Source organism: Penaeus japonicus, unplaced genomic scaffold, assembly GCF_977035675.1.
Source record: "Penaeus japonicus unplaced genomic scaffold, GWHDUDI00000001_assembly GWHDUDI00000013, whole genome shotgun sequence".
In the NCBI taxonomy this organism is placed as follows: Eukaryota; Metazoa; Arthropoda; class Malacostraca; order Decapoda; family Penaeidae; genus Penaeus; species Penaeus japonicus.
The window spans coordinates 24,865,996-24,885,995 of NW_028234415.1; the positions used below are offsets into that span (position 1 = coordinate 24,865,996).

The following is a 20,000-nucleotide window of genomic DNA, read 5'->3' on the forward strand; positions in this document are numbered from 1 at the left end:
GCGCTGCACCCGTCACAATGGTGTTGGTAAACGTGGTTGTACTGGAGCTGACCCAGAATAACAATTTCCACTTGCAGAATCAAATGTTTGTCATATTTGAAGAAATGCACAATAACGGACATTGTACCAAAGGTGTAAAGGTATGGTGGTGCAAGCGCACCATGTTGACACATGGCTAGGTGAGTTTAGGAAGGTACAGCTGTCTGGGTAGTACAGTAGTCTGATTGAGCATATCACTGCGGATGCGAATATCCACACGGACGCAAGTGAGAGCACAAGTAATCAGAAGGGTACGGTAGTACAACAGTGTGGGCACAAATGTTTGTCTCAGCGAAGGGTCGGGCGGGCGCTGCAGGGTGGCAGCGAGGGGCGCGCGGTGTCACTGGGCCGTGCGTGTGTCTTTGCAAATTTCGTGTCAGGGTCTGGAAGGTGGAGTATCATTTCTACGCACACATTTAGTCTTCAGCGTCGCCTCTATGTCAGGGGTACTTAAGAACCCCGCGTTTACACTGAAGGACGAACTCAACGGCAGCACCAGTGTCAAAATCGGAGATTCCCATTTCAGAGCGGACTCGACCCCATTACTGCGAACTCCAACTAAAATTAAATTGGCCTACCTGTTTCTGTTGATGTCCGACGGGATTCATTGGCGGATAATAACTTAGAAGCAAAATATTGCTTTGTAATAGACCATATGTTTTAAGGTTTATAAATCACAATCATTGATGTGCTGAGGTGAACGTCCATCCAAGTTCGGATTGCCAGTTGAGAAGTTGAGTTGCACATTGTTCCGTCTCTTCTCTCAATCATTGATCTATTCGCGCTGATCCGGAGCCCGCATCGGGGGCGAGTTCTGCCGCTGTCCCTGAAACGGTCAATTCTGCACTGAGCACGAGTAGATTCACAGTGAAAAATCGAAATGGATATAACGTGGGAGAAAGACGCGGCGCGGGTCCGAGCGTCCAAAACAAAGGTCTACGCGGCGAAACAAAAACGAAGCGGACGCAGGACAGCGGAAAGCGTGGTGTGACGTCGGCTTGGCTCTGAGGCTTGGAAAGGTAGTTAGCTGTCTGGCGGGTAATTTGGGTAATGTTAGTGCAGATTACGGGGTCTGGTCTGTGTTACGCCCGGCGATCATAACCTGCCCTGCCACACCGCCACACACACTCACACGCACGCACTCACTAACACACACACATACACACACTCGCCTGCACATTGATATATACACACAGGGATTGATGTAGACATACGTGTTCACCTACACGTGTGAACTGGAACTCGGGATGTGTGTTTTGGTAAGATTATTTAGGCATGCCATGCACGCATGTCCGGCCAGCCTCAATTCCCATGTCGACACTTGGAGGCCAGCAATGACGCATGGCCAGGAACACGTGTTGATGGATTACACGCCACATATTTGTATTGTGTATGTTTATAGATGGGAAACGGACAATGTAAGTCACTTTCTTAGACATCTATCTTGAGTGACCATACTTTTATGTGTGTAGGGCAAAGCCAGCCATGGTGTATATATATCATATAGTAATATATATAGGGTAAACATTGCAAGAACGGATATGTAATGATGGAAATTAACTTAAATATCTAAATTACGGAGTTATCCCAGGATTGATCAACAATAACTCTAACATATTCCATTCACTAAAAGATATATATTGACCAATGTGCATAATACATGAAATTCACAATGACTTGTTTATTGTCTTATTGAAAATGTACGGATTTCTAGAGCTGGAATCTTCCATAACCCGTGACGTGTGCATTACACCGGACCGCCGCCGCTGCAACAGTCTTCGCGGTAAAGCTCTTTTTTCTCATTCTTTCTTTTTCCTCTTCATATACTAAACTTTCGTCGACATTCTCCCTCCACGATATTCTTATTTATCATTCTACTACGACTCTTTCCGTTGACCCGTTTACAAGCTTCACATCCTCTGTTGTGACGATTCCCAGCCGGCAGGAGCATACGAGAAGAACACTGTTATTGGGAGAGAACACTGTGATCGCGAGGCAGTGCCGAGGCTCTTCCGAGAAGCCGAGGCGTTAATGTTGGCCCAAATGTCATCTTGAAGAAGCAGAATATTTCTCACAGTAATGGTGGGACCGCTCGTTTTTTTTATGTTTTTTTCTTTTTTTTTCGTCTTTTGCTGTTGCGCGGCCATGTTTTATTTGTCTGTGATTCTTTTCTCTCGGGGGAAAGGTTAAGGCATTTTGTTAGTGCTGAGATTTTTTTTATAGGGTTTTACTTCCACGTAGTAATAATTTTGATAATGGTAATAATAATGATAATACTTATAATGATAAGGATAAGGATAGTGGTGGTGATAAAAATGATAATGATAAAAATAATGAGGACAATGATAATGATTAACGGTAATGATAATAACTAAGTATTATGGTAATGATGGTAATGCCGATTTTAAATTAATGATAAAATAAAATAATGATCATTATAGTAATAATAATAAAACACCAACAACAACGGCAACAAGGGTAATGATGTTAATAAAAATGATAATAAAGATAATAATGATAGCAATAATGATAATAAATATGCTAAAAATAATAAGAATAATAAACACAGAAATGACACCCCACCCAGTTTCTTACGTACCAGATTGAACACGTTCATAAATTTTCATTATTCAGTGTGAGCGCGAAGTTTTATGCTTCGTTTACTTCCTGACATCTTAGTAGTCATTCCACTCCACAACGGCATTATCCTCTTAAATAAATTTGCTGTTGAATCCCATGCTATTGAGAATGAAAGATGCGAAAAAACACCACACTGTCTTAGATTTTCACTCATAGTGTGTGCTTTCGTTGTAAAGTGTGTGATGCTATTGGCACTAAAGAGGGAGAGGGTGGGGTTGGGGGTGAGGGTGAGGGTGAGGGTGAGGGTGAGGGTAAGAGAGAGGGAGAGGGAGAGAGAAGATGAGAGAGATGGAGAGAGAGAGAGAGATAAAAGGAAAGGGAAAGAGAGGGATCCACAAACTATATACAATTTGTCATGTCATGAAGATGGTCACCATCAACTACGTTCAGTATAACTCATCTTTAGTTATAGCCATTTGTGGATGTGCGAGAAAAAAAATGGCTAGGACATGTGCACTCCTTAAGATGACCAAGCAACATCACTTGCATTACAGGTAAAGAGTCCATGCAACACAAACTCCCGCAACCCGGTCCAGTAACCCACAGTTTCAACAGGACGACTAAATTACTCTAATCTTCCCCCATATTAACTCCTCTTAGTCCCTTATATTGGCCCAATGGGGTATACAATTATCCACTAACAAATTAAATACTTAAAGGCTAGTTTGAGCTAAGAAATCTCGGGCTGAGATAATCAGACCCAAGATGTCATTAATAACCCATATTTCTGTCGCTGACTCGGCTACTGTATGTAAGGAAGGCCTTGGAAATATCTAAGAACTGAGTATTATCACCCTTCGGTACCCCGGCTTAGGGGCTAAAATGGCCGTGGCCTTTGGGAACGGGTTGAGACTCGGGAACTTCTCGGTAAACAGGCAATTATACTGGTTAGGCGACCTGTTCCGTTTTGGTGGAAAATGGGACAGGATTCGTAATTCTGATTCTCTTTATGGCATTTCAATAATGGTTTAAAATGCCATAGGTAATTGGGGTCGGAGTTCAATTTATGTAAAATGACTTTTAATTTGAGTGTCTCAACTTTATTTTATTTTATTTTTTTGTCTCAGAAATCTTCATTCAATTATATATGTTAGTATTTTACTAGATAGAGGAATAGAGATAATGCTATATCCGAGTAACTAGTTACATAATAAATGGGATTCCTGGATTCGAAAGTAAAATGAGCGCTGCCGAACACAGCCTCCGTCCACTCTACGGCGGAGGGACAATCCATATCGGTCTCCTGGTTACCTTGTGCATCATCATGGTCATCATCATTATCATCATCATGCATGCCTGTCAGCGTGGCCTCAGTGCACATGTGACAGGTAACAAAGAAAAGCTTTTAATTTGTCAACCTCCCTCGTATAAAAAAGGCATCATATCGCATAGGAGTGAGCTCGCAGCCGGACTCCGCCGCCAAGATTTTTCCGTTTGTTTGTGTTCGTGTTTTTTTATTTTCGCTTGGCGACCCTTCGCTGTCTCAAGCCGGGATCGCTTTTATGCTGACGAATTCGTCTGTGATTTTATGGACGGTCTTTAATATGGAACCGAAGTCTTCCTGTTTAAGGCTGAACTCGGAAGGGGATCAGAATGTCGAAGTTCTAGATCTCTCAATTTCTGAATTATATATGACCCTGGGAGGGCGAGCGCGATGCGTTTTGCTCCCGAGAAATGAGATGAATATCATAAAACCAGATATCCGACTTACGTTTATGTCAGTCGGGGCTATAATGGTCATTTATATGTCCGTGCCACAGTTGGTCCCTTAATCTTCTTTATGCGAGACATAAACGTTTTCTAATCGGACTTTAGAGGAACAAAATGATATGTTCAGTGATCTTATAGGTAATGTTTTTGAAATTACTATTTTTTTCTACCCTTGAATTCGAACAAAAAGTTATCATCGTACTCAATGAAATGGTGGCATGCGGACACAGCTGCGGGATTGCTTTTCAATGGGAAAATACACGAGTTGCTCAGATTGCAAGAACAAAGGTAGATAAGTGACAATTTTGATCATCTGTTGCGGATGGTGAAAGTTACAAGCTTAATGAGACCGCACAGTGGATTGCAACATTGCCAAGTTCCATAAATTGCTAACATTCAAATGACCAATTTTCAAATTCTTCATATTCATGTCAGCACATGCCTACAAGATATCCAAAATATGATTTTTTTTTTTATAAAGACAATAAATTTCATATGGATATATTTAAAGCCCACCATGATGATTAAAACTTCAGACATTTTTCGGCGGACACATATGATGAAAGTGCTCATAATGCTAATGGATGTGTTTGTCATAATGAAGTACCGAAGACATAGATCATCCCTAAATGTAAATCAATATTTATAGAGCGGTGAAGTCTGTTTGTTTACAGATATATTTCACGGCGTAGACTTGCTGCTACGTTTATTTATATTCTCTTCATTTAAGCGGTGTTATGGCAAACTCCTTTTATCTAAAGTCAAACTCCATGCAGCCAATATTAGATTATTTATTTATGTATTGAGAAAATATATACGTAATCAGAACTCGTTTCGCGAAGTGGCTGGTGATGACCGCGACCTGACGACAATGGAAAAGCCGGCGTTATTGCAAAGAAGCAATCGGTGGGTGGCGGTCATTTAGGTTAATGATGATGCAACGCGAAAACAGTTATTTCTTCTCGAAATGATAGTTCATTTTCTCTCCTTCTCTCATTCTCTCTCTCTCTCTCTCTTTCTCTATCTATCTATCTGTTTATATATCTATCTATAAACACACACACACACACACACACACACACACACACACACACACACACACACACACACACACACACACACACACACACACACACACACACATACACACACACACACACACACACGTCGCACACCAATCAATCAGTCACACATATATAACTGCACATATGCGTTACAACATGAATCGACGTCCTTATGATAGCAACATTCAAACTTTTGGAGGAACAAATAGTAAACATTTAAGTTGCAATTGTGAAGAGGATCTTTATCAGCTGCTCCTAGTTTATGTATTCAGTGACACCCCCAAATGTAATGTAAATTATTACATTAACATATATGCGTGAGGTCGCAATTTGCCTAACTGTCGGAACAGCCGGGAGATAAGTGCCCTTCTCAACCTGGGATGAAAAAAACAACAACATATATGTAAATATATATATATATATATATATATATATATATATATATATATATATATAATATATGTATATATATATATATATTATATATATGTATATATATATATATAATATATATATATATATATATATGTATATATATATATATATATGTATATATATAAATATGTAATATATATATATATATATATATATATATATATATATATATATATATATATATGTATGTATATATACATGTACATATATATATATATATATATATATATATATATATATGTATTACAGATATGTATATATATGTATATATATGCATGTATACATACATACATATCTATCTTTCTATCCTTCTACCCCCCCCCCCTCCCCCAACACACACGAATATGTGAGCTGGTGAGACCGAAAAGAGATAAGTGTTATTGACAGCGAAAGACAGGCAGAGAGAGAGAGAGAGAGAGAGAGAGAGAGAGAGAGAGAGAGAGAGAGAGAGAGAGAGAGAGAGAGAGAGAGAGAGAGAGAGAGAGAGAGAGAAAGAGAGAAAGAGAGAACGAACAGTAACATCTGTGTCACCTATTCGCAAATGTGCAAATGCAAGATTAAAGATTACTCAATAACACAAAACTCCGAGTCTCCTCCTTAGAAGAGCTATATATAAGATGGACTATAAGATAGTTGGAACAGCGGCCTGGACTTCAGAGACAAAATACGACAGCAAGAAAAGGTTTCTGACTCATTATCAGCAGGACAAGGAAGGTGTCAGGCCCTGGGACCGTCTCGCGGGTGACGGAGGGAGAGGAGGGTGTTTTTGTGGGGGTGGGAGGGAGACGGGGGGGAGGGGGGGCGGTGGAGTTTTTGTGCCGTCGTGGGGAGGGGAGGGGAGGGGAGAGGGGAGGGGGCTGGCTAGATGTGGAGTGATAGTGTCCGGCTCACCTGCGGGACTCACTCATGTCCTCTGTCGCAGTCATGTTCTGGGGGAGGGAGGAAGGAGGAGGGAGGAGGGAGCGGGGAGGAAGGTAGGGAAGAGAGAAGATTCTTGCGGACGAGGAGGTGGAAGAGGAGGACGGGGAAAAGGACGATAACGGAGGTGCGGAGGATGAAAACGAGGAAGGGAGGGGCGAGTGTGCAGGAAGACGTTAATTTGCTTCCCCCCAAAACCGTGTTTTTTTTCTTCTTCTCCTCCGAGGTAAGCTGCGAAGGAGGAACAAGAAAGAGGAGAGGAAGAGAGAGGGGAGAAACCGAGGAAAGGCAGACTCGTCGGCGGCCAAATCATATTTCCAAATAGTGAGATTATCGATTAAAAAAAAGCGAAAGTCTGGTCGGATCTTGGAAGCTGAGAGTGAGAGTGAGATTTGCGATTAGCTGGAATAACGGTTTTCTTGACATGCGTTACTCCAGTACGTATAGCAGTGCTCTCCTTCAACGTTCGTTTTCTCTTTCTCTCGCTTTTCTCCTTCCTTTTGCACGTTTATTAATCTCAGTGGAGTGTGCCTTTTTCATTATTTGTTTTATAGATGTCTTTTGTAAGATAGGAGCGTAGGTCGATGTTTTATTACATGAATTATAAACAAAGATAAACTACGTAAATAAAACACTCTTTGTATTCATATCGGCATAACGTTATTGAACACCAAGTATTCGTATCGCACGCCGTATAAGCATTGCAACCATCCTAGGCAACAGCCATGCAACACGAAGAGACGCAGCGCGATAACCGGAGCGCAGAATCAAAGTTCGGGCTTTTTCGGATCGCGGGCGTTGCGAAGGCCGGACTTCGAGGGCGGAAAATCTAATGGTGGAGCGAGGTTTTATGTCTTTCTAATAACTCGTTCAGTTGCATTCTTGCCCCGGTAGATGGTCTTTTATTTACCGCTGGCGAGGCTGTTAAAGTCCATGCGTAAATACCTGCAAATTCTTGTAGGTGTTTGATTGGCCCCATAAGGATTACCTGATATCACCGGGTTTGTTGTTGGCTGACCTCGTGGCCTGCGACCTATGCTTTTATATCGCCTAAGATTGCAGGTTTCTCTAAGATGTTTTCATTCCTGCATTTGCTATCGATGACGTCACATCAGAAAATAAACCAATGGATAAACCTCTCTTTCCGTGTACTTCGGTTGATACTAAATAAAATCAACAGCTCATATAATTAGCGGAGGAAATTTCCAGTTGGCATAATTCATTATGATAAAGTTTATATACTTCTGTAATACATGCTATGAAGAATCATATTAAGTATCTATTTCATTATGTTAGATAAGCTGCAGTAAAAAAAAATAATAGAAACAACCTATTTAACATTACATCCAATAAAAGGTATATTGCTATACATACTATCAAGTGTACAATCATCAAAGTCTAGAAAGGATAATGTTTTATGCAGTTCTGTTTACCTTTGCTGACTGTTGCAAGTTCTGGCGTCACCTCCTAAGTAAACGAGATTTTGGCGGGAAGCTCGAGGCTTTAAATTTTGTGGCCGTTTCGAGCGATTTGTTGTCTACAGATGTAGGTGGACCTTCTCATGCTGGCTTGGCGGACGGTGCTGTTACCTCTTGCTGTTTGCTTAAGATTCGGAGTTCAAAGCCGGTCTGATGCATTCGTGAGCATTTAGGGTATCTTGCCTCACCTGGATGACTCTCTTAGTTTTGGTCAGGTGTCTGTAGAAAGGCCGAGTTTGGGCTATTTTCGACCGTCGTAATTCGCTTGTTGTTGGTGTATTTTCCCACTGTAGTTTCTATCTGTTCTTATCTCCATTTTAATTTAATTTTCCTCATGCTTTCTACGAATACTTTCTCACTCTTTCTCTCTCTCAACCCTTACCATCTCCTTCCCCCCGTCCCTATTCCCCTTCCTCTCCATCAGCCTTACCCTCTCCTTCTCCCTTGCCCTCTCCCTCTCCCATCCCACCGCCTGTCCTCGCCCCCCTCCCCCATCCGGTACCTCCCGCTGTATGATATACGGCGCCCCAAGACCTTCCCTTCTGGAGTCTCGACCGACCCCGACATCCAACGTAAACACTGCGATTTATTACTCTGCCTGACACCATACATTACTCTGACGGAGAGTCACCCACTTCGCTACTGCAGGACGGGTGTGCGGGGGAAGAGGAAGAACCGGGGGGAAGGAAGTGTGTGTGTGTGTGTGTGTGTGTGTGTGTGTGTGTGTGTGTGTGTGTGTGTGTGTGTGTGTGTGTGTGTGTGTGTGTGTGTGTGTGTGTGTTTAAGCAAATTATGAAGAAACGAAAATTAGATAGAACCAATTAGAAAAGAAGAAAAAAAAGTTATATGGCAATAACCCTTAAAGAAAGTAGACCTGAACTAAAATAGGTATACGATGATTTGCTTTTTTGTGATACAGCTATTCACAAAATGCGCAAAGAAACAGAGAAACCAAATGTAGGTAGACGAAGTGTAAGAAAGAGAGAGCAAGAGAGACCAAGAAAGATCGAAAATACGAGGAGAAAATATCGTTTTTACGCTACCCAAATGACAGTAAAGAAAAAAACGGACGAATGAAGCAAGGATACAACACGAACCTCCAACTCCCAACTGACGTTTATAACATTCGTTGCGATCAGCGCCATAGCTTTCACACGTTTGGTCTTTACGTCGCTATCTCTTAGCCTTCTGATCTCCCTCTCTCTCCCTCCCCCTCCTACCTCCCATCTCTTCCCTCCCAATGCCCGTCCCTCCATCCCAAACTCCCTCCCTCCCAAAGCCTTCCTTCCCACCCTCCCTTCCTCCCAACCCCTTCCCTCCCTCCCTCCCTCCCTACCCCAACTCCTTCCCTCCACATCAACCCCTTCCTCCCCCATAGCCTAACCTTCCCACCTGCCCTCACCCTTTTTTTTTTTCTTCCTTTTTTTGCCCTTCTTTTTTATCTTACATTTCCCCTCCCTTTCCCTCTCTTATGTGTGATCTTAATGGTGATTGGGCACGAGGTGGGTTTGTTGCTAGAAAAGCGAGAAATATTTAGAGGAATTTGCGGCATCTTACGAGCGTGGTCGTGGAGGGTAGGGGGGAAGGGGAATTGGGGGTGGGTCGGAGTGGGTTGAAGGTGGGGGTTAGAGGAAGAGGGGGAAGGGGATTCAAAAAAAAAAAAAGAAAAAAAAAAGAGAAAAGAAAGAAAACATGAAGAAGGATAAATCTTGCAGTTGCTCCTAGATGTTGAAGATCACAGGCCGGTTGACAGATGCGGTGCTTGTGCGCGGATCAGTGTACTTGTGGAGAACACTCGAGCCTTATTGCTCAGCGCGACGTTAAGAGCCAGTGGATCCTGGCTACTTGTTTATTTAATTTTTCTGATGAAGAAACGCGCACAACATTGGTTTTACTTTAGCAAGGGGATACATGTTGTGTGAATGTATTTTTTTTTTTTTTTTTGTCAATTTGAGTTCCGCGTGTTTGTTGTTGTTATTGTTGTTGCTTTCTTTGCCTCTTTTTGTGTATGTCTGTCTGTATGTTTATTTCTCTTTTTGTTGCTACCTCATTCTCTTTCTCACGCGCGCGCGCACGCACGCACGCGCGCACACACACACACACACACACACACACACACACACACACACACACACACACACACACACACACACACACACACACACACGGAGTATGCGGGTCGCGGAGAAACCACAAGCTAAGGACGGATCAACAGCCCAGTCCTAATCACCCATAAAGGTTGTGTTGTTTTCGTAGATCCGCAAGATTGGGCGTGCGCTGGGGATTCGCCCACCACGCCCACGAGCATTTCGGGACTATCGATATATATACATATTATGGTATAAAAAGAAGAGTAAAAAGTGATTAAAAAAGTATAGCGGCGGGGTAGTCGAAATGTGTTTTTTTTTGTCTTCTGTGTATCACCTGTGTGTTAGTATCTTTGTATCTCCAAGAATCTAGACCAAAGCCTCGTGTAAGTCTTTTAGTACTGTTCTTTGCAACACTGTACCATTAAATTTGAAGTAAATATAGTTTATTCATATGTGCTTTTTCAGTTATAGTAATAATAAACAAACAAACAACAAAATTCAAACACAGAAATTAATTCCTCAGTCCCACTACTTAACTCAGGTACCGTTTTTTTTATACGTAAATTGTCCCAAACTGAAAGTGGGCAGCTGCAAACCATCAAAGACCCAAATTATAGCAGCCCCCCCCCCCTCCTCACAATTCCTCATCTGTACGAGAGACACCTCACACGAACGAGCCTTTGCGATAATTAGCGAATCATGGCCTAGGAACGTGGGGTAACCATTAGTCCAAACATGACTCTGCTGATATTCTCTTAATACAAAGGTATTCTTCTCCGACAGAACACAGCTGACTAATGGCGATGAATGAGCCGATACCTGAGTAAAGCACTGGAGATCACGATTTTGAGATAGCCCGAGGGACAAGGAGATGGGTGTAGCCATACAAGGTCTGAGGGGAAGGGGGAGGGGGGCGGGGGTGGTGAGTTGTGAGTGAAGTGACAGATGGAAGAATCCAACTGTTGTCAACGCGAGAAAAGTTCGATTCCTTGTTATCGGTTAGCAGATTGAGCTCTCGTACATGCGTGTCTATAAAAAAGAAGGAGGAGAAAAAAGCGCGACGGACAAGAAAACATCCTGAGAAATTCAAAGATGCATGCAAACCTCCGCGAGGAATTTTCAGCAACATAACAACTGGAGAATTGTTCCCCTCACATTCTGAAACGACGGCGTTCCGAATATTTCATTTTACTTGAATATTTTAGTACGCAATGCACAAGATGATGTATTGGTATATAAAATTGATAAAACTGCGGTAGGATACGCATTTTCCAAGTCTAAATGGATTCTTACTTTTTCAGCTGTAAACATGGTTTGGTGTCACTGGCTCCCCGCACCGCGTTTTCGATCTTTTTTTTCGAGCGACAAAACCACAAATATCTTGCCTTCTGCGCCCCGCCTTGTGATTTTCTCGCACTAAATGAAATTCGTATAACTCCTCTGAATAGCTAATCCTAAGGGCAGGTCGGATATGGTTGAACCGCCGAGTGTTTTCATCAGTTGCTTGCGACTGACTGTCCGAGATTCCCGAGCGCCGAAGACGAGAGGTAATACATTTTGCGTATTTGGAAATGTTCGAAGACAAGTTTTTTTTTGATGTCGGGCGACCCGTGTTACATCATTGTAGATTTACGAGAATCTTAATTTCATGACCTAGCGATGTTTGCTCATAAAACTGGAGAGGACGCGGCTGTAGGCTTTGTATTCGCAGCAAAGAATGCGTTTTCCCCCGCCCTTAATCATCAGCTCTCGGAATAACCGGGATGCCACCAAGACGGAGGCGATTCTACGTTGCACGTCTCCGAGGGTATTTTTACCCATCGAAGGTAACTACACGATCCTACGACCCTTACTCCGAGTTTAAGAAAGAATATTGACCCAAGGTAACTCTTGCCTCGCCCTCCACAGCCAATTTTTCAGTAAGGCGCTTTAGTTCAGACCCTTGGTAAAAAGGTGGCATTGCTCACATACCTAAACAACACTCTCGATGTTTGTTGCAGTAAACATGTTTTAAGTCTTGTGAGGAAGAGAGACGAGCGCGGTGGAAAAGGTTTGGACAAATATTGTTGAGTGAAACAGGGACCTGCGCGATCATGTGCTGAAATAAGTAGATATGTTTTATTGCACTTGTTAGCACGGTGTTACTGATGCATTTACAGCTACTCGTAAAGTGACGGTATGCGGGCGACTATAGATCAGAGGATTGGGCATAGAAGCGGATAATTTATCTTGCCATTTGTTTTTCCTCGGTCTACATGCGTGCCAAAAAATAAAAGGCGATCGTATCACTTCGTAAAGGGAAAAGCCCGCCGAATAACACAACACGGAGAGCTAGTTTATCGAACGCTGCCTGGGCCGCCGACGGTGAAAAATGTCCGACACTTGTTCGCCACTCTGTGCAACTTGCAAGGATTTCCTGAATCTAAGAGACCCATTCATCGCCGACAGTCGAGAAGCCACCGCGAAGCAGTTTTGATGATGCTAACCATGCTTCAGGCTCCCTTGTTTAGGTTGGCGCGGGATGCTACGGGGAAGATGTAGATGCTCGTTTACCGCGCGAGAAATTGGTGGATACAATAACTCCCCTAGGAGATTTATGAAGATGATTTCCGCCGACATCAGTTATGGCCTCAAAAAAATAAATACTCAGACTCACGTAAAAATATCTCCGTGTAAACTATCGCGAACACACGTCCGAAACAAAAACGCACATTATGTAAAACACACCTGTATGTTTTGAAACACAAACGTAGTGCTGGCTTATTCGTATCTTGAAAGAAATTAAGTGAAATGAAATTTTCTTTGTGGGCAAGAGCCTTGGACTAGTTTGGCTGGTGTGTGTGTATGTGGGGGGGGGGGTAACTAGCCTTAGTATTGTCTAGCTCTTTAGTTTAATCCAATCCTGTATTCTTGAATCGTGCGGGGGTTTAACATGATTTGACCAGCATTAAAGAACGTTTGGAAGATCAGGGCAAGCTTAGGGCGCCAATTTTGCATCAAGAGGTTTCAACTGTTCATCGCGGTATCAAAGAGTTTTTACGGTGTTGTACCAGCAGGCAAGCAAGACTAACACCTGGCAGAGGAGGCGGGGCGAGGAGGCGAAGGCAGTGACGCGAACGCTGAAATTATTGCTCGGGGTATAATTAGGTTAGACTTGATATTTTTAATTTTGTTAGGTTCAGAGAAGCTCCTTCCTCGGAAAACAGGAAGATTTAATTTGAGGAACCATACCAAACGACTCTTTCTATTAAGCACGAGAATCAGCTTAATGGCAACATATATACCGAGACTGAACTATGGAACTGCTAGTTTTACGCGTAGTTATATTTACACGCACTGCTCCCCTTCTTGTGTTTTCCCCGCGCAGTCTGAATGGTCAATCTTGACTCTCATGATACGCATTCTCACATTTTTATATATATAATAAACCCGTTTTGAATCCTCATGACGTAAGTTCACTAGAGAGGTACCTCCCCCCTCCCCCTCTTGTACTCCACATCCCCGTGTTAAGAAAGGGGCCCTCTACCCCCTCCCCCCAGTCCCCTACCCGACTGGCTGGCAGCGAGACGCCCCGTGTCATAGCAAGGTAAACAGGGCCAGATTAAAGGCTCTAGTGACAAGTGCGCGGCATCACAGATCCCGTGTAATATTCTGCTCAGCGTACATCAGTTTCGCGCCGGGATTTACACTGAGTAAACACTGCATCAGGCGAGTGGCGTATGAGGAAGTTTAATATGGCGGGATGGCTCATTGTTTGCTAATTATACTGATAAAGGCTCCTAGGGTTTCCGTCGCCCGCTGTTTAAGGCTGATGAGAGGCGATGCGCGGGAGTGTTTCGGGGTCTGATTTCGAGCCGGGCGGGTCTGCCGTCGGCTCTCCCCCTATTTTTCCACTAGGTGACTATCTGGGGGGATTTATAGCGGAATAAATGGTAGAGTAAAAGGCAGAGTAAATCGGAGACTTCTTGTCGTTTCTGGCGAGACACTAATTGTGAAATTGCACCAACAACTCACTGAAAGGAATGTGCCCATTTGTCGTAGAAAAATATGGCGTACCATATGTGCATCGTGTGGGTATGGCTAACATATACACGGAAGGACATAAGAAAATACAGAAGGCCGAGAGGGAAAATAGACGGGTTTACACATCCTACACATAAAAACGTCACCAGAGTCATTGAAGATTAAACAGTCGCTAAGGCATTATCTGTCTAATCAACAGTCTTTCATGCGATTTTAAGCTTTCCTTGCAAAATTTATAGACGTGCCGCCCTCATATTAGAGATAATTGCGAAATCACAAAATGTTCCTTTGCAACGCTATATAGCTAATTTCAGAAACACCAACCCGTGTTGAGCAAATGAAAGTAAACTTGAACGTTGGAACTTGTAATTTCAACCCGACGTAACGAGGCGGGAGATAACAAATGAATGACACAAGTCTGCTTATAAACAAACGTGCGATCGCAAAATAGGAGGAGCTGTTGGTGGCATCACGGACCACTTCGCTGCGACAGATTAGGTTCGTCCGTCAACGGCCCGGGAATGAGCTCTGTTTTGACTCTCTTCTGCTGTGGCTTGTGTTACCCTCATCGCCAGATTGTAGGGCGCTCTGCTCGACGACCGTGGCACTCTTGACTGTGAAGATACCGTGCCACCGTGTGTTCACTGGAATTATATAGCGAGAGGGATGAATGGATGGGAGATTTTGTATGCGCCGGTGACCCAGCAACGGACTGCCACATTGTTTATGTCTGAGGTGATCTGCCGGGATATTGTTGCTATCTTGAGTTTAAATGCCCTTTATTTTTCTCAGACTTTAATGCCTGTTTACTGGTCAGTGCCGTCTTCAATTTCAAAGTTTGTTTTCCTAATTGGCCAAACAAATTTGCACTGGCGACGACGAGAAGAATATTAAGGTGATGTCTAACAGAGCGTCACTGCGTCTGGGAAGAGAGTAGGAAATTCTTATTCCAATTTTATGAAAAGAGAGACACTTGGGTCTTATTTCTGACGCATGGCTACGCTAACTAATCCAGACGTGAATCTGCAGTGTCGTTGCGTATACACAACAGGACCTGTTTAAATACTAGTGTACACCCCATCATAAAGACTTCCGTGGTGTAGTGAATGAGGCAGCAGGACCAGGCTGGGCGGTTAGTCAGCAGTGGTTTATGTACCCTGAGCGCTTACTGTTTATGAGTAAATTAGTCGCTTGGTGTTGTACTCGAGTTAGTAAATCTCAGAGAATTGGAGGGAAGCTGTATCACACGTGCACACACACACACACACACACACACACACACACACACACACACACACACACACACACACACACACACACACACACACACACACACACACCCGCGCGCACAAACATAAACACACAAACACACACACACACACACACACACACACACACACACACACACACACACACACATATATATATATATATATATATATATATATATATATATATATATATATATATATATATAGAGAGAGAGAGAGAGAGAGAGAGAGAGAGAGAGAGAGAGAGAGAACTACATTATCATGGATCTTCGCTTCTATATGAACCCGCAATGGATTCAAGAGCGCTCTAGAGACATAGACACAAACAGAAAGCCCCCCAGAATGGATCTAGAATAGGCCTATTAGCAAACAAGGAGCGTTTCTCAAAGCAAAGCGGTGTTGACATTTTCACCTGACAGCTGGGTGTTGATATGACTAAGTATTCTCCTGTCACTCACGGCTGATGGCGGAGTTGAACGTAGACATTACCGGGCTAGATAATGACTGTCTTAAATAATTTAGATAATAACCCTCAGCATCTTGCATGTTGTATTACCTGGCTGGCTCGGGGGTTGCAATCTAATGGGGATGATTGGGCCGCTGTTTAGAAAGGAGGACTATCAAATTGTGATTTTTTTATCTCTCCTTTCATGCCACGACGCACTTGTGTGATTTCTTACATGAATGAATATATATATATATATATATATATATATATATATATATATATATATACGCGCGCGCACACACACACATATATATGTATATATGTATATATTTATATATTTATATATGTATATGTATGTGTATGTGTATGTGTATGTGTATGTATATATGTATATATATACACGTTATACATATGAATATTACGTAGTTTTGAACCTAATTTACTTTTTAGAACTAATTGAACCTTCTACTCGGAAAAAAACGAAAAAAAAAAACTAACGACCTCTTTTTCTTTCTCCCCCCCCCTAGTGACGGAGACGAAGGTGGAAGAAGGAGAGGGCCAGACGGAGTTGAAGCCGTGTGAGGGAGGGGTGGTTGGGGGCACGAAGGCCGTCACCGCTGCCATCTCCCCCACACCCACACTCCACCCCACCAACCCCTTCACTGTGCCTAAGGGAGAGAAGGTAAGCATAATGGTGGGTGACCCTTTCTATTGTTTGGGTGTTGTGATGGTATTGTGTAGCTTTGTAGTGGTGCTTGTAGTTACGTCGAATTTTGAATTGTGTAATTAGTTTGTTTTTTGGTTTTATGGTGTTAAGACTTGCTGTAATTAGATTTAATTTTTTTTTTCTAATGAAGTAGTTTGATTAAGAACATGATGTTAATTTAATAGAAGATATGCTGAATAGCAATGTCTTACAATAAGTGTTTGATTTGATATTTAGACTAAACTAAATTAATGGTTGTGATATATTTTCTATATATTTTTATGAGAGTTAATAATGGCAGTTGGAATATGTGGGAACAATAGATAGTAATATTAGTGTTAGCTATCAGTATTCTCCATTGAATATTGTATATGTCTGTGAATCAATTTGATTTCATCTCATCAGTGTATCAACAGTGTATCAATGTATCCTCCCCCCCAAAAGTAATTTCACAATTCTGTTTCACTTAACATGCAATTCATAACTTCTTTTGGCGCAACCTTCGATGCGCATGGAGGCCGTTCACTGATCCTCCGATGTTCTGTCCCACCTACAGAGTGACTGTGCGGTTTCACTGCCTTCCGCCAAACCCAAGATTTGGTCTCTAGCCGACACAGCAGCTTGCAAGACTCCCCCGCCTACGGGCGGTCCACCTGGCAGCGGGTGGCTTGCAGGTGGCACCACCTTTCCCCTGCCGCCCACCATCCCTCCCGCCCAACAGCAATACACTCGGTTTAATCACCTTATGTCCGGAGTTAACCCAGCACAATATATGGCAGGATACAGGTAAACCTTAAAGTCAATTCCATAGTCTTCGACACTCCAATGAGTCAGTAGATTTTAATCTACATAATGAAGATAACGAATAAAATAAATCGTAGTATTTTATAGAAAATAACACCAATTTCTCCCTGACACAGTGATGGTGTAGGCACAGACACCCCGCCTCAGACGCCGCCCAACGCCAAGGGACAGCAGAACCAGCAAGGCCAGGGCGGCCTTGGCGCCGGAGCTTTCCTCGGCGGCTCCACGTCAGGCAGCTACGGCGCCAACATGGCTGGTGGGCTCTCATCATGCTCCCGGGGCTCCACGGCGCCCTTACCCGCACCAGGAGCCCCTGGCGCTCCAGTCGGCGATGCCTCCTTACACCAGCGGTACCAGGGAGGACCCACCTCACACGCTGGCAACGTAACCCACACCAACACAGGGGCGGCGACTATGCCCTCCACCGCCTTCACCCCCGTCTATAAGACGTAGGTTTCTCTTAGCTTTCCTCTATACTATCTTTAAATTTATATTCTTTCTTCATGAGTATTGCAAATGTCATGCATATAGATTCGGAATCATGGAATACCACCTCCCCTCAGGCGCACGGCAGTCACTAACAGGTCGCTCTGCTTTTAGCTCTCAGCAGGGTGGACCGCAGGTTGCACAGCAGACGTCGCAAATGGCGAACCAGCAGCAGATGCCATGCCAGCAGTCGCAGCAGGTACAAGGGGGCCCCGTCACAGCAGGACCCTACGTGTCGTGAAGCCAGTGTAATAAGCAGGTAAGCAAGGACATCTCTAGGGCTGTCATCTGCATGCGAACTGTGCCTCTTGCACTCGGTAGGGGGGTCAGCTTAATTGCCGTTAATGACATAGGCGAGGGAAAGAAAGCACCAGCCATTACTACCTGGATTACACACGAGGTTACGCGATCCAAAAGGAACTATAGGAATTCCCCTCAAGTAGAGAGTGTTGTTTGATCCGGCAGACATGCCAGGTGTGGGCTGCGACACCTTCAGAGCTGCGACTGCTCTCGCCAGGTGAGGCTGCGTCCCAGTCACTGCGTTCGATCGCTGGCCGAATTTTTATCTAAGGACGAATTTTAGACTGATAAAGCGTATAGTATTCATGTCCTTCTGTATATAACCTAACGTTTTTTAAACAATACTAACATATCTAATGGAAAAGAATATACATCTATGCAGAAATTAGAGCACAGTTAAAGTCAGAAAGCACGGACATGAACACTCTACTCTCAGATTCTGGTCACTTGTCCCAAGTTTTGGGTGGTGATCGGAGTTGAGATAGTAAGATAAATAAGAGCTCTGCTACACCATACTTCCAACAGTTTTCACGTCGTTATTTACTTTGTTTTTGTCAGTTGAACTTCCGACTGTAGTATAGAATCCCCTTTTATTTTACCCGAGCTAGTGTTAATGATGTTCCGAGATGCGGCCCCTTGAACAGAGTGAATACCTGTCCAGAAATATTCAGACGAGCAACCTTGTTTCGAAGCTGCTTTACGAGGATGAAAGCCAATCCGTAAGGTAACAAATACTTCGGTATGCGGTCGAGGCTCGCCGTCAGGAACCGAATTCGCGCCAGTGGATTTTGTTTGGATTTTGCCATCATTAATTAGCATCCAACGATAACACTTAATTGTGACGTTTATATTAAGCGGACGAGAGGGTATGCTAATGCCGGGTTGTGAGGTGCTGTTAGTGACGCCATGATAGACTTTACTGCCGCATTGTTAGAGAGTTAAGTGCTCTGATAATTTAACGTTGTCCGTTTAGTGTTACATATTTAGGTTGCTCCTTGTGATGATTTGTCGTAGAAAAGAGTTCATTTAATGCTATGGTTAAAACATCAACGTTCCATTTGCGGCGCGTTTTCGGTGACTTTCATGTGTTATCCCGGCTGAAAGAGGGTCGTGTTGCGCATATTTCAGAAAATTTAACACTGCCGGTCTTTTATTTGTTTTCATGATTTTAGTCGTGCGTGTGTATGTATGTATGTATGTATGTATGTATGTATGTATGTATGTATGTATTTATGTATTTATGTAAGTATGTGTGTGTGTGATACATTATGTATATATATATATATATATATATATATATATATATATATATATATATACATATATATGTATGTATATATAAATTTATATGTTATATATATTATATATATGTATACATATGTATATGTATATGTATATGTATATGTATATGTATATGTATATATATATATATATATAATATATATATATAATAATATATAATATACACACATTTATATATGGATATATAATATAATAATAATATAATAATAATAATAAAAATATATATACATATACACATATAAACATATATATATACATATACATATACATATACATATACATATAC

General features: G+C 42.6%; 1 protein-coding gene across 2 annotated transcripts in view; it reads left to right on the top strand.

The window, feature by feature from the left end:
* Nucleotides 1-20,000, top strand: part of LOC122246600 (homeobox protein caupolican) — a 103,938-nt gene that overhangs the window by 79,246 nt on the left and 4,692 nt on the right. The window contains exons 6-9 of one of the 2 annotated variants that reach the window (XM_043005251.2): nt 16,644-16,798; nt 17,379-17,608; nt 17,743-18,075; nt 18,227-18,371. In XM_043005251.2, coding sequence (XP_042861185.1) covers nt 16,644-16,798; nt 17,379-17,608; nt 17,743-18,075; nt 18,227-18,353 — 845 coding nt within the window. In that variant the 3' untranslated portion in view covers nt 18,354-18,371. Of the gene's footprint in view, nt 1-16,643; nt 16,811-17,378; nt 17,609-17,742; nt 18,076-18,226; nt 18,372-20,000 lie in introns of both variants that reach the window. The other variant, XM_043005250.2, reaches the window with a different exon arrangement.